At 43.1% G+C, this 21,983-nt stretch overlaps 1 protein-coding gene across 1 annotated transcript; it reads left to right on the top strand.

Annotated features, from left to right (window-relative positions):
• Nucleotides 1–7,566: 7,566 nt before the first annotated feature.
• Nucleotides 7,567–21,063, top strand: LOC110519925 (B-cell receptor CD22). The gene is made up of 7 exons (XM_021596795.2): nt 7,567–7,595; nt 7,867–7,938; nt 8,704–9,051; nt 9,140–9,370; nt 19,058–19,327; nt 19,457–20,275; nt 20,390–21,063. The coding sequence occupies exons 2-6, from the start codon at nt 7,884–7,886 to the stop codon at nt 19,546–19,548; spliced, it is 996 nt and encodes a 331-aa protein (XP_021452470.1). The 5' UTR covers nt 7,567–7,595; nt 7,867–7,883; the 3' UTR covers nt 19,549–20,275; nt 20,390–21,063.
• The last annotated feature ends 920 nt before the right edge of the window (nt 21,064–21,983 follow it).

Here is a 21,983-nt window from a genome sequence, read left to right as displayed (position 1 = left end):
CGGATCCTCTCCACTCAGCCGTCGAGATCCAGGGAGCGATGCTAGGCAGACACGAGCAGGAATTGTCTGCTGCTCGACATGCCGTTGAGACCCTGGCCACCCAAGTCTCCAACCTCACAGAACAGGTTCACCATCTCCGCCTCGATCCACCGGCCACTTCCAGGGCTTTCGAATCTCCGGAGCCCAGAATCAATAACCCGCCGTGTTACTCTGGGGAGCCCACTGAATGCCGCTCGTTCCTCACCCAGTGTGATATTGTGTTTTCTCTCCAGCCCAACACTTACTCCAGGAGCACTGCTCGTGTCGCCTACGTCATATCTCTCCTTACTGGACGGGCTCGTGAGTGGGGCACGGCAATCTGGGAGGCAAGGGCTGAGTGTACTAACCAGTATCAGGACTTTAAGGAGGAGATGATACGGGTTTTTGATCGATCTGTTTTTGGGGAGGAGGCTTCCAGGGTCCTGTCTTCCCTATGTCAAGGTAATCGATCCATAACAGACTACTCGATTGAGTTTCGCACTCTTGCTGCCTCCAGTGGCTGGAACGAGCCGGCTTTGCTCGCTCGTTTTCTGGAGGGTCTCCGCGCAGAGGTAAAGGATGAGATTCTCTCCCGGGAGGTTCCTTCCAGCGTGGATTCCTTGATTGAACTCGCTATTCGCATTGAGCGACGGGTTGATCTTCGTCACCGAGCTCGTGGAAAGGAGCTCGCGTTCTCCGTTGCCCCCCTCTCCGCATCACTACCATCTTCCTCTGCCGGCTCGGGTGCTGAGCCTATGCAGCTGGAAGGTATCCGCATCTCGACTAAGGAGAGGGAACGGAGAATCACCAACCGCCTCTGTCTCTATTGCGGTTCTGCTGGTCATTTTGTCACTTCATGTCCAGTAAAAGCCAGAGCTCATCAGTAAGCGGAGGGCTACTGGTGAGCGCTACTACTCCTGTCTCTCCTTCAAGATCCTGCACTACCTTGTCGGTCCATCTACGCTGGACCGGTTCGTCAGCTTCCTGCAGTGCCTTAATAGACTCTGGGGCGGAGGGCTGTTTTATGGACGAGACCTGGGCTCGGGAACATGACATTCCTCTCAGACAGTTAAGGGAGTCCACGGCCTTGTTCGCCCTGGATGGTAGTCCTCTCCCCAGGATTCAGCGTGAGACGCTACCTTTAACCCTCACTGTTTCTGGTAATCATAGCGAAACCATTTCTTTTTTAATTTTTCGTTCACCTTTTACACCTGTTGTTTTGGGCCATCCCTGGCTAGTTTGTCATAATCCTTCCATTAATTGGTCTAGTAATTCTATCCTCTCCTGGAACGTCTCTTGTCATGTGAAATGTTTAATGTCTGCTATCCCTCCTGTTTCCTCTGTCTCTTCTTCACAGGAGGAGCCTGGTGATTTGACAGGGGTGCTGGAGGAATATCACGATCTGCGCACGGTGTTCAGTCGGTCCAGGGCCACCTCTCTTCCTCCACACCGGTCGTATGATTGTAGTATTGATCTCCTTCCGGGAACCACTCCCCCCCGGGGTAGACTATACTCTCTGTCGGCTCCCGAACGTAAGGCTCTCGAGGATTATTTGTCTGTAGCTCTTGCCGCCGGTACCATAGTCCCCTCCTCCTCTCCCGCCGGAGCGGGGTTTTTTTTTGTTAAGAAGAAGGACGGATCCCTGCGCCCCTGCATAGATTATCGAGGGCTGAATGACATAACAGTGAAGAATCGTTATCCGCTTCCTCTTATGTCTTCAGCCTTCGAGATCCTGCAGGGAGCCAGGTTTTTCACTAAGTTGGACCTTCGTAACGCTTACCATCTCGTGCGCATCAGGGAGGGGGACGAGTGGAAGACGGCGTTTAACACTCCGTTAGGGCACTTTGAATACCGGGTTCTTCCTTTCGGCCTCGCTAACGCTCCAGCTGTTTTTCAGGCATTAGTCAATGATGTCCTGAGAGACATGCTGAACATCTTTGTCTTCGTTTACCTTGACGATATCCTGATTTTTTCACCGTCACTCCAGATTCATGTTCAGCACGTTCGACGTGTCCTCCAGCGCCTTTTAGAGAATTGTCTTTTTGTGAAGGCTGAGAAGTGCACTTTTCACGCCTCCTCCGTCACATTTCTCGGTTCTGTTATTTCCGCTGAAGGCATTAAGATGGATCCCGCTAAGGTCCAAGCTGTCATTGATTGGCCCGTCCCTAAGTCACGCGTCGAGTTGCAGCGCTTTCTCGGCTTCGCGAATTTCTATCGTCGTTTCATCCGTAATTTCGGTCAGGTGGCAGCCCCTCTCACAGCCCTTACTTCTGTCAAGACGTGCTTTAAGTGGTCCGTTTCCGCCCAGGGAGCTTTTGATCTCCTCAAGAATCGTTTTACATCCGCACCTATCCTTGTTACACCTGACGTCTCTAGACAGTTCATTGTCGAGGTTGACGCGTCAGAGGTGGGCGTGGGAGCCATTCTTTCTCAGCGCTCCCCCTCTGACGACAAGGTCCACCCTTGCGCGTATTTTTCTCATCGCCTGTCGCCGTCGGAACGTAACCATGATGTGGGAAACCGCGAGCTGCTCGCCATCCGCTTAGCCCTAGGCGAATGGCGACAGTGGTTGGAGGGGGCGACCGTTCCTTTTGTCGTTTGGACTGACCATAGGAACCTTGAGTACATCCGTTCTGCCAAACGACTTAATGCGCGTCAGGCTCGTTGGGCGCTGTTTTTCGCTCGTTTCGAGTTCGTGATTTCTTATCGTCCGGGCTCTAAGAACACCAAGCCTGATGCTTTATCTCGTCTCTTCAGTTCTTCAGTAGCCTCCGCTGACCCCGAGGGGATTCTCCCTGAGGGGCGTGTTGTCGGGTTGACTGTCTGGGGAATTGAGAGGCAGGTAAAGCAAGCACTCACTCACACTCCGTCGCCGCGCGCTTGTCCTAGGAACCTTCTTTTCGTTCCCGTTCCTACTCGTCTGGCCGTTCTTCAGTGGGCTCACTCTGCCAAGTTAGCCGGCCACCCTGGCGTTCGGGGTACGCTTGCTTCCATTCGCCAGCGTTTTTGGTGGCCCACCCGGGAGCATGACACGCGTCGTTTCGTGGCTGCTTGTTCGGTCTGCGCGCAGACTAAGTCCGGTAACTCCCCTCCTGCCGGCCGTCTCAGGCCGCTTCCCATTCCCTCTCGACCGTGGTCTCACATCGCCTTAGATTTTATCACCGGACTGCCTTCGTCAGCGGGGAGGACTGTTATTCTTACGGTTGTCGATAGGTTCTCTAAGGCGGCTCATTTTATTCCCCTTGCTAAGCTTCCTTCTGCTAAAGAGACGGCACAAATCATCATCGAGAATGTTTTCAGAATTCATGGCCTTCCGTCAGACGTCGTTTCGGACAGAGGTCCGCAATTCACGTCTCAATTTTGGAGGGAGTTTTGCCGTTTGATTGGGGCTTCCGTCAGTCTCTCTTCCGGCTTTCACCCCCAGTCTAACGGTCAAGCAGAACGGGCCAATCAGACTATTGGTCGCATCTTACGCAGTCTTTCTTTTCGTAACCCTGCGTCTTGGTCAGAACAGCTCCCCTGGGCAGAATACGCCCACAACTCGCTTCCTTCGTCTGCGACCGGGCTATCTCCCTTTCAGAGTAGCCTCGGGTACCAGCCTCCGCTGTTCTCATCTCAGTTCGCCGAGTCCAGCGTCCCCTCCGCTCAGGCTTTTGTCCAACGTTGCGAGCGCACCTGGAAGAGGGTCAGGTCTGCACTTTGCCGTTATAGGGCGCAGACTGTGAGAGCTGCTAATAAGCGTAGAACTAAGAGTCCTAGATATTGTCGCGGTCAGAGAGTTTGGCTCTCCACTCAGAACCTTCCTCTTAAGACGGCTTCTCGCAAGTTGACCCCGCGGTTCATTGGTCCGTTCCGTATTTCTCAGGTCATTAATCCTGTCGCAGTGCGACTTCTTCTTCCGCGATATCTTCGTCGCGTCCACCCGGTCTTCCATGTCTCCTGTGTCAAGCCCGTTCTTCGCGCCCCCGCTCGTCTTCCCCCCCCCCCCCCATCCTTGTCGAGGGCGCACCCATCTACAGGGTCCGTAGGATTTTGGACATGCGTCCTCGGGGCCGTGGTCATCAGTACCTAGTAGATTGGGAGGGGTACGGTCCTGAGGAGAGGAGTTGGGTTCCATCTCGGGACGTGCTAGACCGTGCGCTGATCGATGATTTCCTCCGTTGCCGCCAGGTTTCCTCCTCGAGTGCGCCAGGAGGCACTCGGTGAGTGGGGGGGTACTGTCATGTATTGTCATGTTGTGTCTTGTTTCTGTCCTTTCTCTTCACCCTGCCTCCCTCTGCTGGTCGTTTTAGGTTACATTTTCTCCCCCTCTTTCCCCCAGCTGTTCCTTGTCTCCTCCTAACTACCTCGTCACCCCTTTTCCCACCTGTTCCCTTTTTCCCTCTGATTAGTCCTCTATATCTCTCTCTGTTTTTGTTTCTGTCTTTGTCGGATTCTTGTTTGTGTTATTCATGCCTGAACCAGACTATCGTCATGTTTGCTGCAACCTTGTCCTGTCCTGTCGGAATCTGCCGGTCCATCTGAGCCTACCTATGTTTTGTTATTAAAGAAGCTCTGTTTACGTTAATTCGCTTTTGGGTCCTCATTCACGCACCGTAACACTTCATGGCTACAGATGTGAGTGCTACGGGTCGGCAGACATTTAGGCAGGTTACCTTAGTGTTCTTGGGCACAGGCACTATGGTGGTCTGCTTAAAGCATGTTGGTATTAAAGTCTTGGACAAGGAGAGGTTGAAAATGTCAGTGAAGACACTTGCCAGTTGGTCAGCGCATGCTTGAAGTACACGTCCTGGTAAATCGTCTGAATGTTGACCTGTTTAAAGGTCTTACTCAAATCGGCTGCAGAGAGCATGATCACACAGTCTTCCGGAACAGCTGGTGCTCTCATGCATGTTTCAGTGTTATTTGCCTCACAGCGAGCATAGAAGTAGTTTAGCTCGTCTGGTAGGCTCGTGTCACTGGGCAGTTCTTGGCTGTGCTTCCCTTTGTAGTCTGTAAATGTTTGCAAGCCCTGCCACATCCGACGAGCATCAGAGCCGGTTTAGTACGATTTGATCTTCATCCTGTATTGACGCTTTGCCTGTTTGATGGTTCATCTGAGGGCATAGCGGGATTTCTTATAAGCTTCCGGGTTAGAGTCCCGCCTCATGAAAGCGGCAGCTCTAGCCTTTAGCTCAGTGCGGATGTTGCCTGTAATACATGGCTTCTGGTTGGGGTATATATGTATGGTCACTATAGGGACGACATCATCGATGCACTTATGGATGTAGTCAATAACTGATGTGGTGTACTCCTCAATGCCATGGGAGGAATCCCAGGAAAATATTCCAGTCTGTGCTAACAAAAAAGTCCTGTAGTTTATTATCTGCTTCATCTGACCATTTTTTATTGATCTTGTCACTGGTGCTTCCTGCTTAAATTTTTGCTTGTAAGCAGGAATCAGGAGGATAGAATTATGGTCAGATTTGCCAAATGGAGGGCAAGGGAGAGCTTTGTACGTGTCTCTCTGTGTGGAGTAAAGGTGGTCTAGAGTTTTTGTTTTTGTTTGTTTTGCACATTTAACATGCTGATAGGAATTTGGTAAAACAGATTTAAGTTTCCCTGCATTAAATTCTCCGGTTGATAGTGTCGTCATTCAGCCACGACTTCATGAAGCATAAGATATTACAGTTTTGGAAAAAAAAGTATTTGATCCCCTGCTGATTTTGTACGTTTGCCCACTGACAAAGAAATGATCAGTCTATAATATTAATGGTAGGTTTATTTGAACAGTGAGAGACAGGATAACAACAAAACAATCCAGAAAAACACACGTCAAACATGTTCTAAATTGATTAGCATTTTAATGAGGGAAATAAGTATTTGACCCCTCTGCAAAACATGACTTAGTACTTGGTGGCAAAATCACAGAGGTCAGAAGTTTCTTGTAGTTGGCCACCAGGTTTGCACACATCTCAGGAGGGATTTTGTCCCATGCCTCTTTGCAGATCTTCTCCAAGTCATTAAGGTTTCGAGGCTGACGTTTGGCAACTCGAACCTTCAGCTCCCTCCACAGATTTCCTATGGGATTAAGGTCTGGAGACTGGCTAGGCCACTCCAGGACCTTAATGTGCTTCTTCTTGAGCCACTCCTTTGTTGCCTTGGCCGTGTGTTTTGGGTCATTGTCATGCTAGAATACCCATGCACGACCCATTTTCAGGTTCTCACCCAAGATTTGACGGTACATGTCCCCGTCCATCTTCCCTTTGATGCGGTGAAGTTGTCCTGTCCCCTTAGCAGAAAAACACCCCCAAAGCATGTTTCCACCTCCATGTTTGACAGTGGAGATGGTGCTCTTGGGGTCATAGGTAGCATTCCTCCTCCTCCAAACACAGTGAGTTGAGTTGATGCCAAAGAATTCCATTTTGGTCTCATCTGACCACAACACTTTCACCCAGTTGCCCTCTGAATCATTCAGATGTTCATTGGCAAACTTCAGACGGGCATGTATATGTGCTTTCTTGAGCAGGGGGACCTTGCGGGCGCTGCAGGATATCAGTCTTTCGCGGTGTAGTGTGTTACCAATTGTTTTCTTGGTGACTATGGTCCCAGCTGCCTTGAGATCATTGACAAGATCCTCCCATGTAGTTCTGGGCTGCTTGGCGATGGTATTGTAGCCCATTCCAGCCTTGTGTAGGTCTACAATCTTGTCCCTGACATCCTTGGAGAGCTCTTTGGTCTTGGCCATGTGGAGAGTTTGGAATCTGATTGATTGCTTCTGTGGACAGGTGTCTTTTATACAGGTAACAAACTGAGATTAGGAGAACTCCCTTTAATTAAGAGTGTGCTCCTAATCTCAGCAGTGTGCTCCTAATCTCAGCTCGTTACCTGTATAAAAGACACCTGGGAGCCAGAAATCTTTCTGATTGAGAGGGGGTCAAATACTTATTTCCCTCATTAAAATGCAAATAAATTTATAACATTGATATATAACATTATAACATGCGTTTTTTCTGGGGTTTTTCTGTTATTCTGTCTCTCACTGTTCAAATAAACCTACCATTAAAATTATAGACAGAGCATTTCTTTGTCAGTGGGCAAATGTACAAAATCAGCAGGGGATCAAATACTTTTTTCCCTCACTGTATAACTCAGTAAAATCTTTGAAATTGTTACAAGTTGCGTTTATATTTTTCTTCAGTGTATATTTAGTGGCTCTTGATTGGCGCAGCGGTCTAAGGCACTGCATCTTAGTGCTAGAGGCATCACAACAGACCCTATCCCGGACACGACCATATCCCAACCGGCCGTGTCCGGGAGTCCCATATGGCAGTGCACAATTGGCCTAGTGTTGTCCAGGTTAGGGGAAGAAATTATTATAATATTTCTATGTTACTGTACCCCCTTAAGTACACTGCAATATAAAAAGTGTATGATAACAGGAAGGAAAATAGCACCAAAAGGCCACAACGAGACAAGTAATTCTCAACCCAATCGTCTACATTCTGCTTGCGACATAGTTATTATCATATCTCTCCATGGTATTTATTTGCATGGTTATTTGCTGGTCATTCTCTCTGGACACGTTCTGCAGGAGGGTGAGTAGTGTTGTTTCTCTCTGTAGAATTCATGCGTTTTCTTTCCTTTAACTGGTGCAACATTGGTGCGCAGTGATGTTCAATCTATTTGTTGTGAGAATTTAAAGACAGAATGACTAGATGATTTAGAGCTGTATCCAAGTTGTGAGAGAACTCTTCAGAGACAAATGTTACACCTGCTTTCAGTGAAAACACTGTTTGAGCCGGTTTGATGATTGACTTATTAAGTATTAAGTTAAGTAATTCAATTCTGTTCTATTTTGTATCAAAGTGTTTCAGTTTGATGCGATGTGGCTCTTGAAAATGATCAGTGTGATGCTGGTGATTACTCTCACGTTGCTAGGTGAGTAGAATATATTTTTGCTTTGATGCTCTATCATGCTGTGGATGTCAGTACTGATTTATAAACGTTCTACTCCTGTGTATGGCTCATAAGAGATTAACAGGGAACTACTGCAGAGGTCAGAGGGGATGTTATATTGTTCTTCTAATGTCATTGTTTTGTTGCCTTGATGGTGAGATGTATTTTTAGCAAATGATTAACCTCAAAGGACTTTATCTGAGAATAAAGAGTAACTCACTCGATTAATTCACAGAAATACAGAAGTGACTGATAGTCTGTTTGTGCACCAGCATGTGGTAGGAGACACGGGGCTCAGTTGGTAAAGCATGGCGCTTGCACCGCCAGGGTTGATGGTTTAACTGTAAGTCACTTTGAATAAAAGGATCTGCTAAATGGCATATCATCCCTGTCTGATAACCTCATCTCCAAAACAGGAATTTTTCAGGAGATGGAAAATATGACCATGTTTTCTCATAAATGAACATACAATTATGAAAATTCAGGAGCTATTTGAATATATTTTCTTGGTCCTAGAGTCATGAAGTGTTCAGAGTACATTGAGGGGAGTTACTGCTTTCAATATATGTACAAAAATGAAAGTTGGCAAAAATGGAGTTACGAAGTTTTCATCCGACAGTGACAATAAATTACATGTTATTTTAACTACCTGTAAATGGCAAATTGGCACGGTATGTATTTGCATTAGTGTTGTAGATATGTGTGACAACTAACTGTTTTTTGCTTTGTTGTTGTTGTTTTTTAAAGGTGTTTCTGGGAGTAATTGGAAGGTGACCTTTAACGATACAGCTCCATGTGCCTTAAGAGGGTCATCAGTGGTGTTTGCATGCAGTTATGCCTACCCCTCAGATCAGACTATTACAAATAGCTTCTGGTATTTCTCGAGTCAAAGGAAGAACAATGATCTCTTTCTGGCCGAGGGATACAGAGGACGTGTAGAATACCTTGGAAACAAAGACAACAACTGCACTTTGAAAATTAATAACCTAATTAGTAGTGACGCATCACAATACCACTTCAGATTTGAGACGGTTAATAAAGGTGGCGAAACGAATGCATGGAGCAGCAAAACATGGGTTTCACTAAGTTTGACAGGTAATTTTGATACCAGAAGAAAATCAGACTCTGATAACACTTCAAAAAACATTCAGTGATCACTCTGTTCCTTTCTTCTCTCAACCAGGGCTGACAGCCAAAGTACAGCCTGCAACTGTGAGAGCGGGAGAGAGGGTGACACTAACGTGTGTCACAACCTGTACACCAAGTGACCATCCCACTATTGTTTGGTCCAGGGATGGACACTCAGTATCCAACACAGAGTTCCTGGCCAGCAGTGAGGATTCTGGCAGATACCGATGTGCTGTTCAAGGTCAAGAGAATCTCAACTCTGCTCCAATGTCTCTTGATGTCAAATGTGAGTGAATATCTGCTATACTTAACGTGAGCAGATCATATCATTCTATCATAATGGAGCAGCTATCTGCATTCAAAAGTCTGCACGAGTGAGGTGCTGCGTCTGTCTTGGAAGGGCACATATCTCATTGCATTACTGTGTAAAAATAATAGCAGGGAATTATGAAAGAATGATGTTAAGGAAATAGTGCTCTTGCGTAACAGTCTTTGTCAGTTTGGTCTGAATGTGAATGTGCTAGATAAGAAATTTGAATTTGCCATGATGAACTGCAGTCTCTATTTGCTGAGCCTGGCTGTGTGTTTAGATTGTGGTAACTTTTAAGGGAAGTTAAGCAGTTTGAGGTTGACGTACATGATGGCAGGGCATGGTGAGAGGAAATAACAGTGAACTATAGGCTACTAACTTAATTCAAAACTGTTCTGATCCACTTTATTTACTGGAACCATTAATATGGATGAACGTTCAGTGTTTTGGTTTTGTGAAATATAGAGGCAAAATAATGTGTGGTAAGAGTCTCGTGACTTTACTTTCATTAATCTGAAGACTGTTATTCATCTAATCACCTAACTATGTTTAATTGTTACTCGATTAAATTAATTACACTACCGGTCAAAAGGTTTAGAACACCTACTCATTCAAGGGTTTTATTTGTACTATTTTCTGCATTGTAGAATAATAGTGAAGACATCACAATTATAAAATAACACAAATGGAATCATGCAGTAATGAAAAAAGTGTTAAACAAATCAAATGAAATGTTATATTTGAGATTCTTCAAATAGCCACCCTTTGCCTTGATGACAGCTTTGCACTCTTGGTATTCTCTCAACCAGCTTCATGAGGTAATCACCTGGAATGTATTTGAATTATAAGGTTTCTTCAAGTGCAGTCGCAAAAACCATCAAGCTCTATGATGAAACTGGCTCTCATGAGGACCGCCACAGGAAAGGAAGACCCAGAGATACCTCTGCTGCAGAGGATAAGTGGATTAGAGTTACCAGCCTCATAAATTGCAGCCCAAATAAATGCTTCACAGAGTTCAAGTAACAGACACATCTCAACATCAACTGTTCAGAGGAGACTGTGTGAATCAGGCCTTCATGGTCAAATTGCTGCAAAGAAACCACTACTCAAGAACACCAATAAGAAGAAGTGACTTGCTTGAACAAGAAACATGAGCAATGGACATTAGACCGGTGGAAATGTGTCCTTTGGTCTGGAGTCCAAATTGGATATTTTTGATTCCAACCGCCGTGTCTTTGTGAGACGCGTGTGGGTGAAAGGATGATCTCTGCATGTGTATTTCCCACCGTAAAGCATGGAGGAGGAGGTGTTATGATGTGGGGGTGCTTTGCTGGTGACACTGTCTGTGACTTATTTAGAATTCAAGGCACACTTAACCATCATGGCTACCACAGCATTCTACATCGATACACCATCACATCTGGATTGGGCTTAGTGGGGGACTATTATTTGTTTTTCAACAGGACAACACTCCTCCAGGCTGTTTAAGGGCTATTTGACCAAGAAGGAGAGTGATGGAGTGCTGCATCAGATGACCTGGTCTCCACAATCCCCCAACTTCAACCAAATTGAGATGGTTGGGATGAGTCGGAACACAGAGTGAAGGAAAAGCAGCCAAGAAGTGCACAGAATATGTGGGAACTTCTTCAAGATTGATGGAAAAGCATTCCAGGTGAAGCTGGTTGAGAGAATGCTAAGAGTGTGCAAAGCTGTCATCAAGGGTGGCTATTTGAATAATCTCAAATATAACATATATTTTGATTTGTTTAAACACTTTTTTGGTTAATACATGATTCCATATGTGTTATTTCATTATTTCATTTTGATGTCTTCACTATTAGGTGTTCTAAAACTTTTGACCGGTAATGTATGTAACAATTAACTCATTAGGATCTGGGGCACCACGAGAGCGGTTTAAAGAGTTACCATCTCCCGGATTAAAAAGGCCTTTACCTATCACATCCATAAACAGTCAACTTATCAGTCATAAACTCATATCATAGAATAATTCTGAACATTGGTAACCTTGCATCTGAAATAAAACGTGCCTTGCTTCTGATTCAGTACTACACAAATTGGTTAAAAATCCGTTAGCAGAACCTGTGTCCTAGACAGGTTAACCTCTCTAAGGTAGGGGGCAGCATTCTGAATTTTGGATAAAAAGCATGCCCAAATTAAACGGCCTGCTACTCGGGCCCAGAAGATATGATATGCATATGCTGGTAGATTTGGATAGGAAACACTCTAAAGTTTACAAAACTGTTAAAATAGTGTCTGTGAGTATAACAGAACTGATTTAGCAGGCGAAAACCTGAGAAAAATCCATTCAGGAAGTAGTTTTTTTTGTTGGTTTTGTAGTTTTCTATTCAATGCCATTACAGTATCCATTGACTTAGGACTCCATTTGCAGTTCCTATGCCCTCCACTAGATGTCAACAATCTTTAGAAATCGTTTCAGGCTTGTATTCTTATAAATGAGGGAGTAAGACCAGTCTGAACGAGTGGACCCTAACGTGACGCAGAGTTTTTTCAGATGCATGTGCATTTCTTGTTTACCTTTTATATTGACAATGTTATTGTCCGGTTGAAATTTTATAGATAACTTAGGCTATAAAACAACCTGAGGTTTGAATATAAACATCGTTTGACATGTTTCTATGAACTTTACGGATACAATTTTGATTTTTTGTCTGATTGTTTTGACTGAGTTTGAGCCTGTGGATTAACAGTTTTAGAAACTCCAGAATGTTTTCTGGGCTAGGTATGCTTTCGTCGAAAAGCATTTTATAAATATGACACTGTGGTCGGTTTAACAAGAAGTTCATCTTTAAATCTATGTAAAATATGTTTTGTTTTCTGAATTTTTATAATGAGCATTTCTGTATTTGAATTTGGCGCTCTGCAACCTCACTGGATGTTGGCCAGATGGGACCCTAGCGTCCCAATCAATAACCTATACTGTGTGTGTATATCCTGTGTTATCATTTACTTTGTTAGTAAATAAAAAATCAAATCAATGTGTGTTACGGAATTATTGGTAAGACTCAGGTTTGTGCAGATTGAAGAATTTTGCAACGTTCAGAATGAGACTGATATGAGGTAATGATTAATAAGTGACTGTTATCGATATATAACATATCTTTAGAGGTTACTACGGGAGATAGTAAATCTATAAGCAACTTCTTCCGTGGTGCCCCAAATTCCTAATGAGTTAATTGTTACATGATTAATTTAACTGGGTGACAATTAAACATAGTTAGTTGATTCGATAAATAACAGTCATCACATGAATAAAAGTCATGTCACAACAATATATACAGTACCAGTCAAAAGTTCCAGGGTTTTTCTTTATTTTTACCATTTTCTACATTGTAGAATATTAGTGAAGACATCAGAAAGATGAGATAACACATATGGAATAATGTAGTAACCAAAAAATGTGAAACAAATCCAACGGTAGCGTCCCACCTGGCCAATAGCCAGGGAAAATGCAGAGTGCCAAATTCAAATAAAATACTATAAAAATCAAACTTTCATTAAATCACACGTGTAAGATACCAAATTAAAGCTACACTCGTTGTGAATCCAGCCAACACGTCAGATTTCAAAAAGGCTTTTCGGCGAAAGAATAAGATGCTATTATCTGATGATAGCACAACAGTAAACAATGAGAGAAGCATATTTCAACCCTGCAGGTGGGACACAAAATGCAGAAATAAAATATAAATCATGCCTTACCTTTGACAAGCTTCTTTTGTTGGCACTCCAATATGTCCAATTAACATCACAAATGGTCCTTTTGTTCGATTAATTCCGCCCATATATATCCAAAAGGTCCATATATTTGGCGCGTTTGATCCAGAAAAACAATGGTTCCAACTTGACCAACGTCACTACAAAATATCTCAAAAGATACCTGTAAACTTTGCCAAAACATTTCAAGTTACTTTTGTAATACAACTTTAGGTATTTTTAAATGTAAATAATCGATCAAATTGAAGACGGGATGATCTGTGTTAAATACAGGAAGAAAACAAACTCAAGCATGCTTTCTGGTCTTGCACCTCTATCAAACAGTACACATGATGTGACACTTGTTCAAGATGGCCATACTTCTTCATTACACAAAGGAATAACCTCAATTTCTAAACACTGGTGACATCCAGTGGAAGCGGTAGGAACTGCAAACAAGTCCCTTAGAAATCTAGTTTCCCAGGCTCACAGGCATGATTCAAACAGTTTTAGAAACTTCAAACAGTTTTAGAGTGTTTTCTGGGCTAGGTATGCTTTCGCCGAAAAGCATTTTATAAATATGACACTGTGGTCGGTTTAACAAGAAGTTAATCTTTAAACCTATGTAAAATATGTTTTGTTTTCTGAATTTTTATAATGAGCATTTCTGTAATTGAATTTGGCGCTCTGCAACCTCACTGGATGTTGGCCAGATGGGACGCTAGCATCCCACAACTCTAGAGAGGTTAAGGAGAAGTCTATATTTAATTCTGTGGATAACAGTTGTATCTTTTATCAATGTTTATTATGAGTATTTCTGCAAAATCACCGGATGTTTTGAAATCAAAACATTACTGCACGTAACGCGTCAATGTAAACTGAGATTTTTGGATATAAATATGCACATTATCGAACAAAACATACATGTATTGTGTAAGATGATGTCCTATGAGTGTCATCTGATTAAGATCAACAAAGGTTAGTGATTAATTTTATCTATATTTTTGCTTTTTGTGACTCCTATCTTTGGCTGGAAACATGTGTCACGTTCTTTCAAAATCGAACCCAGAAGCAGATCAGGACAAGGAGAGTAGGAAGAAGGTGAGTATTTATTTACAAGTGAATGTGAATGGGTAGATGTATCCAGGTGGCATAGCGGGCAGCGGTGGTGAGTTGATGGGAGTAAATAGGTGGATCCAATGGGGTAGCGGAATCCTCCGACGACCAGGCGGGAATGGGGTAAATGATCCGGGTGAGTAACTGAAGACAGAACAAACGGAGGTAAGTTTAAGGCAAGTAATACGTAAAAAACAACAAAACAAAGTCTATCCAACTTGAGGCTGATACTATGGCACAACATACTGTTCATGGCTAACGATCCGGCAGGGAATGGATGTCAGGTCAGAGCTTTTGAAGGGGAGAGGTGATGATCAGGACAGGTGTGCAGATTACTGATGGGATACAGGTGCGGGTGAACATCAATCTCCCAACAAGCTAATTCGCCCGGCAACCAGACAGGGTGCGTTCCAGGACACCGGAGACACACTCCAGGACAGAAACACAGGCAAACACAGACTCGGGAAGCGGGATTCGTGACAACATGGCTGTGTTTTTTGACTTGGCTATGATCTAACATCATATGTTGTGCTTTCGCTGTAAAGCATTTTTGAAATCGGACACGATGGGTAGATTAACAAGATGTTTATCTTTCATTTGCTGTATTGGACTTGTTAATGTGTGAAAGTTACATATTTCAAAAAAATATTTTTGAATTTTGCGAGCTGCCTTTTCAGCAGAATGTTGTCGAGGGATTCCGCTAGCGGAACGCCTGCGCAAGAAAGGTTAACCTCTTGGATCTCTAGGGGCGCTATTTCATTTTTGGATAAAAAACGTTCCCGTTTTAAGCGCAATATTTTGTCACGAAAAGATGCTCGACTATGCATATTATTGACCGTTTTGGAAAGAAAACACTCTGAAGTTTCAGAATCTGCAAAGATATTGTCTGTAAGTGCCCCAGAACTCATTCTACAGGCGAAACCAAGATGATACGTCAACCAGGAAATGAGCAGAATCTCTGAAGCTCTGTTTTCCATTGTCTCCTTATATGGCTGTGATTGCGCAAGGAATGAGCCTACACTTTCTGTCGTTTCCCCAAGGCGTTTGCAGCATTGTGACGTATTTGTAGGCATATCATTGGAAGATTGACCATAAGAGACTACATTTTCCAAGTGTCCGCCTGGTGTCCCTGCGTAGAAATTGGAGCGTAAAGCCAGGTGCAATTATTTTTCCATTTGAGAGCAAGGAGAAACCAGGCTTCCACGAAGGATATATCATTGAAGAGATATGTGGAAAAACACCTTGAGGATTGATTCTAAACCACGTTTGCCATGTTTCAGTCGATATTATGGAGTTAATTTGGAAAAAAGTTCGCGTTTTGAGGGCTGAATTTTCGTTTTTTTTTTTTTTTTTTTTTTTTTTTTGGTAGCTAAATGTGATGTACAAAACGGAGCTATTTCTAATACACAAAGAATCTTTTTGGAAAAACTGAGCATCTGCTATCTAACTGAGAGTCTCCTCATTGAACACATCAGAAGTTCTTCAAAGGTAAGTTATTTTATTTGAAGGCTTTACTTGTTTTTGTGATAGTTGCCTGCTAAATGCTAACGCTAATGCTAACGCTAAATGCTACGCTAGCTAGCTACTGTTACACAAATTATTGTTTTCCTATGGTTGAAAAGCATATTTTGAAAATCTGAGATGACAGTGTTGTTAACAAAAGGCTAAGCTTGAGAGATAGCATATTTATTTCATTTCATTTGCGATTTTCATGAATAGTTAACGTTGCGTTATGGTAATGAGCTTAGGTCTATAAATAGAATCCCGGATCCGGGTTTGGTCGTCGCAACAGGTTAACAAAATACAATCATTCTTAATCTTATATTTTATACAACATTTGGATGTAAACTTGATAGAATGTCTACACTTTCCGAGTAACAGTATTTTCTTCATACCATTCTTAATATTAAAAACCCACCGGAAAACAGAACCATCAATAAATGGGTAGATAACCCGACACACACCAGACATAACGTGCACAAGCACTTACAATAAACAATTCCGGACAAGGACATGGGAGAAACAGAGGGTTAAATACACAACATGTAATTGATGGAATAGAAACCAGGTGTGAGGGAAGACAAGACAAAACCATTGGAAAATGAAAGGTGGATCGGCGATGGCTAGAAGGCTGGTGACGTCGACTGCCGAACACCGCCCGAACCAGGAGAGGGACCGACTCCGGCGAAAGTCGTGACACTTGTTAACCTCTTGATCCTACTTGAGACGCAGACGTCTCAACTAGGCACCTGGAAATACAAATGCGCTACGCTAAATGCTAAATGTACTCGTTAAAACTCAAACGTTCATTAAAATACACATGCAGGGTATTGAATTAAAGTTACACTCGTTGTGAATCTAGCCAACAAGTCAGATTTTTAAAATGCTTTTCGGCAAAAGCATGAGAAGCTATTATCTGATAGCATGCAACACCCCAATATACCTGAAGGGGACGTAAACAAAAGAATTAGCGTAGCCGGCGCTACACAAAAAAATAAAATATAAAACATTCATTACCTTTGATGATATTCTTTGTTGGCACTCCTATATGTCCCATAAACATCACAAATTGGTCTTTTTCCCGATTAAATCCGTCCATGTATGCCCAAAATATCCATTTGTATAGCCTGTCTAGTTCAGGAAAAAAGCTCTCTTCCAACACGCAACGTCATTTTTAAAAATTATATAAGTTGCCTATATTCTTTGACAAAACACTTCAACCTACTTTTGTAACCCAACTTTAGGTATTTGTAAACGTTAATAAGCGATCAAATTGATCACTGGGCGATCTGTATTCAATAGCAGCTACTCAAGAAAACAATGTCCATTTTTCAATCTTCCAAAATCGATTGTTGTAGGCTGGATGGAATGACGGATCTATTGGTAATGTCTCAAAGGATTTTTGTCAATGAAAATGACGTTTTTGGCGACATCGTGTGGAAGCTGTAGGAATTGCATCCGTGTCCATATTCAATTTGGTGTCCTTTAAACAATACATGAAAGTGGCGCATGGATACTTTTTTCAGCTTTCAGTGACCAGTTTTGCTTGCGCTTTTCGATGAAACACACGCTCTGTTATAGTCACAGCCGTGATTTAACCAGTTTTAGAAACTTCAGAGTGTTTTCTATCCACACATACTAATCATATGCATATGCTATATTCCTGGCATGAGTAGCAGGACGCTGAAATGTTGCGCGATTTTTAACAGAATGTTCGAAAAAGGAGGGGGTAGAATGAAGACAAACTAGAGTTTTGGCAAGTCGGTTAGGACATCTACTTCATGCATGACCAAGTAATATTTCCAACAATTGTTTACAGACAGATTATTTCACTTATAATTCAAGGTATCACAAATCCAGTGGGTCAGAAGTTTACATACACTAAGTTGACTGTGCCTTTAAACAGCTTGTAAAATTTCAGAAAATGATGTCATGGCTTTGGAAGCTTCTTATATTCTAATTTACATAATTTGAGCCAATTGGAGGTGTACCTGTGGACGAATTTCAAGGCCTACCTTCAAACTCAGTGCCTCTTTGCTTGACTTCATGGGAAAATCAAAAGAAATCAGCCAAGACCTCAGAAAAAAATGTAGACCTCCACAAGTCTGGTTCATCCTTGGTAGAAATTTACAAATGCCTGAAGGTACCACATTCATCTATACAAACAATAATATGCAAGTATAAACACCATGGCACCACGCAGATGTTATACCACTCAGGAAGGAGACACGTTATGTCTCCTAGAGATGAACGTACTTTGGTGCGAAAAGTGCAAATAATTCCCAGAACAACAGCAAAGGACCTTGTGAAGATGCTGGAGGAAACAGGTACAAAAGTATCTATATCCACAGTTTAACGAGTCCTATATCGACATATCCTGAAAGGCCGCTCAGCAAGGAAAAAGCCACTGCTTCAAAACTGCCATAAAAAGTCAGACTACAGTTTGCAACTGCACATGGGGACAAAGATCGTACTTTTTGGAGAAATGTCCTCTGGTCTGATGAAACAAAAATAGAGCTGTTTGGCCATAATGACCATCGATATGTTTGGACGAAAAAGGGGGAGGCTTGCAAGCTGAAGAATACCATCCCAACTGGAAGCACGGGGTTGGCAGCATAATTTTGTGGGGTTGCCTTGCTGCAGGAGGGACTGATGCACTTCACAAAATAGTTGGCATCATGATGAAGGAAAATTATGTGGATATATTGAAGCAACAACTCAAAACATCAGTCAGGAAGTTAAAGCTTGGTCGCAAATGGGTCTTCCAAATGGACAATGACCCCAAGCATACTTCCAAAGTTGTGGCAAAATGGCTGAAGGACAACAAAGTCAAGGTATTGGAGTGGCCATCACAGTGCTCTGACCTTAATCCCATAGAAAATGTGTGGGCAGAACTGAAAAAGCATGTGCGAGCAAGGAGACCTACAAATCTGGCTCAGTTACACCAGTTCTGTCAGCGGGAATGGGCCAAAATTCACCTAATTTATTGTGGGAAGGCTACCCGAAACGTTTGACCCAAGTTAATCAATTTAAAGGCAATGCTACCAAATACTAATTGAGTGTATGTAAACTTCTGACCCACTGGGAATGTGATGAAAGAAATAAAAGCTGAAATAAATCATTCTCTCTCCTATTATTCTGACATTTCACATTCTTAAAATAAAGTGGTGATCCTAACTGACCTAAGACAGGGAATTTTTACTAGGATTTAATGTCAAGAATTGTGAAAAACTGAGTTTTAATGTATTTTGCTAAGGTGTATGTAAACTTCTGACTTCAACTGTATCAACGTTTGGATATTTCTGCTTGGTTTAGATGCCCCAAGGAACACCTTGGTGTCAGTAAGTCCCTCTGGTCCAGTGGTAGAGGGAAGCTCTGTGAACCTGACCTGCAGCAGTCATGCCAACCCAGCAGTGGAGAACTACACCTGGTTTAAGAAGGATGGAACAGACACCTCACAGACAGGGTCAGGAGAGGTGTTGAGATTGACTTCTCTAACCTCCTCTGACAGTAGACAGTACTTCTGTGAGGCCAGGAACAAAGAAGGGGCTCACAACTCTACTGTTCTGTCTCTGATCCTGCAGGGTCAGTATGGAATCAAATGTTATGTTCTACTGTCCATTGAAATGTCCTGTTGTCCTGAACCAATACATTTCAAGTGGGAATTCCCTTGACTTGAATGTTTTGCGTTCATGTATCCTGTGTCATTTTCAGATACAAATACTGTCCAAATGCCAGTTTACATCAGTTCCGCGGCCACAATTTTCATGGTGATCATACTTCTTGTGTTCCTATGGATGTGGTAAGTCTCTGAAACATTGTTTACTCAATTCAATAACAGAATGTAGAGTATGATGGCCTTGTGATACCGATTTGTTCCCCCAACGAAGATTGTTTTCTTTGACAGGAAGAGCCCATTCAAATTATGTCAAAAGACTGCTGTGGACAAAAAGGTCAATGGAACACAGCATATACACTCCAATTCAACATACCAATCGCATGTCAGTGCAACAGTGTTATCTGGAGGTTCATGGTATTTGAACAATGTTCATGCGCAAGCTTTCATTCTTTCCCGGTAACATGTTACTTAGTTTAACCAGTGGATAAAGCTACGGTGAGCAGTCAATATATCAAACATTTTGTATTGTTTTTTACTAATTCCATCTTTCAGGATGATCAAAACCCAGTCTTATTCAGTGGAAGGACCAGTAATGACCCAGCAACACAGAAAGCTAGAACGGAGGAACGGGAAAATGCCCTCTATGCCAACATTCAACTGCCTCCCTCTCACACCCACTCCCAAGACAGTTCTCTGTACTCTGTGGTCGAGCCACAAGCTCTGCAGAACCCTCCTGACCCTTATTACGCTACCTTTGACTTCCAGCAGTTCTGCAGCTCCATCGACAGGGCCCAACTCTCAGGAGTCCATGAGGATGATGTTGTTTACTCCAAGATGAAAACCAAACAGGCCAAGGTGACAGACAACCTACAGTATGCCAGCATCCAGTTCCCCCTCCCCAGTCCTACTGCCAGGTAAGAGTGCACTCACAATCAGTTCAGTCCTTTTCAATGTAACCTATTTCTGGAAGTCTGTTTATTTGAAATGTGTGAATATACTCATACAACAACTCTATTTGCTTTTTGCAGGTCAGAAGAAAGATTAGAGGTGGACCATTCTGTTATCTACTCCACTGTTGCCAAACCTGAAGCCTGAGCATATCATTTCATAATGTTGAATAAACTAAGCAGCATTGGAACACATGTTAAGATATGTAAAGTATGCAATTAATGGGTAGTTATAGCAATAGATGTATATGTCTTGTACTGTACTTGTAATGCATGTGTCTCGGTGAGCTTCCATTGCTTGTGATTGATTGATTGATCGTGAAATTTCATTGGCTGACTGTTTAATTTTAAGTTTGAGGTGTGACCGCCCAGGGGAAGGTGCAGGTGAGAGGGAAGTGGCCATATGGCTGGTTTAGTTTGTAACTGTCTGACAAAGTTTGAGAAAATATTGTTGATTTATCTTGAATTTAAGTTTTGTTAGATCTTCCCTTGACCTAACCAGATCTTGTATTTTTGGTTGTTTAGTTTGTTTGTTTTATTAAATATGTACTGTTATTACCTCCTTTTTGACTTGGTTGAAAAAGGGTCTCGGTAATTCAGTTTGTATTCACTAATGGAGGAGATGAAAGAAATGAAATAACTTGCAACCTGTTGTTGATTTTATTTTGCCACTCAACCCCAACTTGAAGAACCTGTGTATAATATGTGATGGGCAGAGCTACCAAGTACATGCTACAGATAAACTCAGCAAAAAAAGAAACGTCCTCTCACTGTCAACAGCGTTTATTTTCAGCAAACTTAACATGTGTAAATATTTGTATGAACATAACAAGATTCAACAACTGAGACACAAACTGAACAAGTTCCACAGACAAGTGAATAGTAAATTGAATAACGTGTCCCTGAACAAAGGGGGGTTCAAAATCAAAAGTAACCGTCAGTATCTGGTGTGGCTACTAGCTGCGTTAAGTACTGCAGTGCATCTCCTCCTCATGGACTGCACCAGATTTGGCAGTTCTTGCTGTGAGATGTTACCCCTTGCACCAAGGCACCTGCAAGTTCCCTGACATTTCTAGGGGGAATAGCCCTAGCCCTCCGATCCAACAGGTCCCAGACGTGCTCAATGGCGGTGGCGTTGTCATGCTGGAGAGTCATGTCAGGATGAGCCTGCAGGAAGGCTACCACATGAGGGAGGAGGATGTCCTCCCTGTAACGCACAGCGTTGAGATTGCATGCAATGACAAGCTCAGTCCAATGATGCTGTGACACACCGCCCCAGACCATGACGGACCCTCCACCTCCAAATCGATCCCGCTCCAGAGTACAGGCCTCGGTGTAAAGCTCAGGCCTCGGTGTAACGCGACTCCAACCATAACCCCTGGTGAGACAAACCCATGACTCGCCAGTGAAGAGCACTTTTTGTCATTCCTGTCTGGTCCAGCGACGATGGGTTTGTGCCCATAGGCTACGTTGTTGCTGGTGATGTCTGGTGAGGACCTGCCTTACAACAGGCCTACAAGCTCTCTCAGCCTATTGCGGACAGTCTGAGCACTGATGGAGGAATTGTGCGTTCCTGGTGTAACAGTTGTTGTTGCCATCCTGTACCTGTCCCGCAGGTGTGATGTTCGGATGTACCGATCCTGTGCAGGTGTTGTTACACATGGTCTTCCACTGC

Source organism: Oncorhynchus mykiss, chromosome 3 (assembly GCF_013265735.2).
Source record: "Oncorhynchus mykiss isolate Arlee chromosome 3, USDA_OmykA_1.1, whole genome shotgun sequence".
Lineage (NCBI taxonomy): Eukaryota > Metazoa > Chordata > Actinopteri > Salmoniformes > Salmonidae > Oncorhynchus > Oncorhynchus mykiss.
Note: the sequence above shows the minus strand (reverse complement) of the source record. Positions and strands in the feature narration are given on the sequence as shown.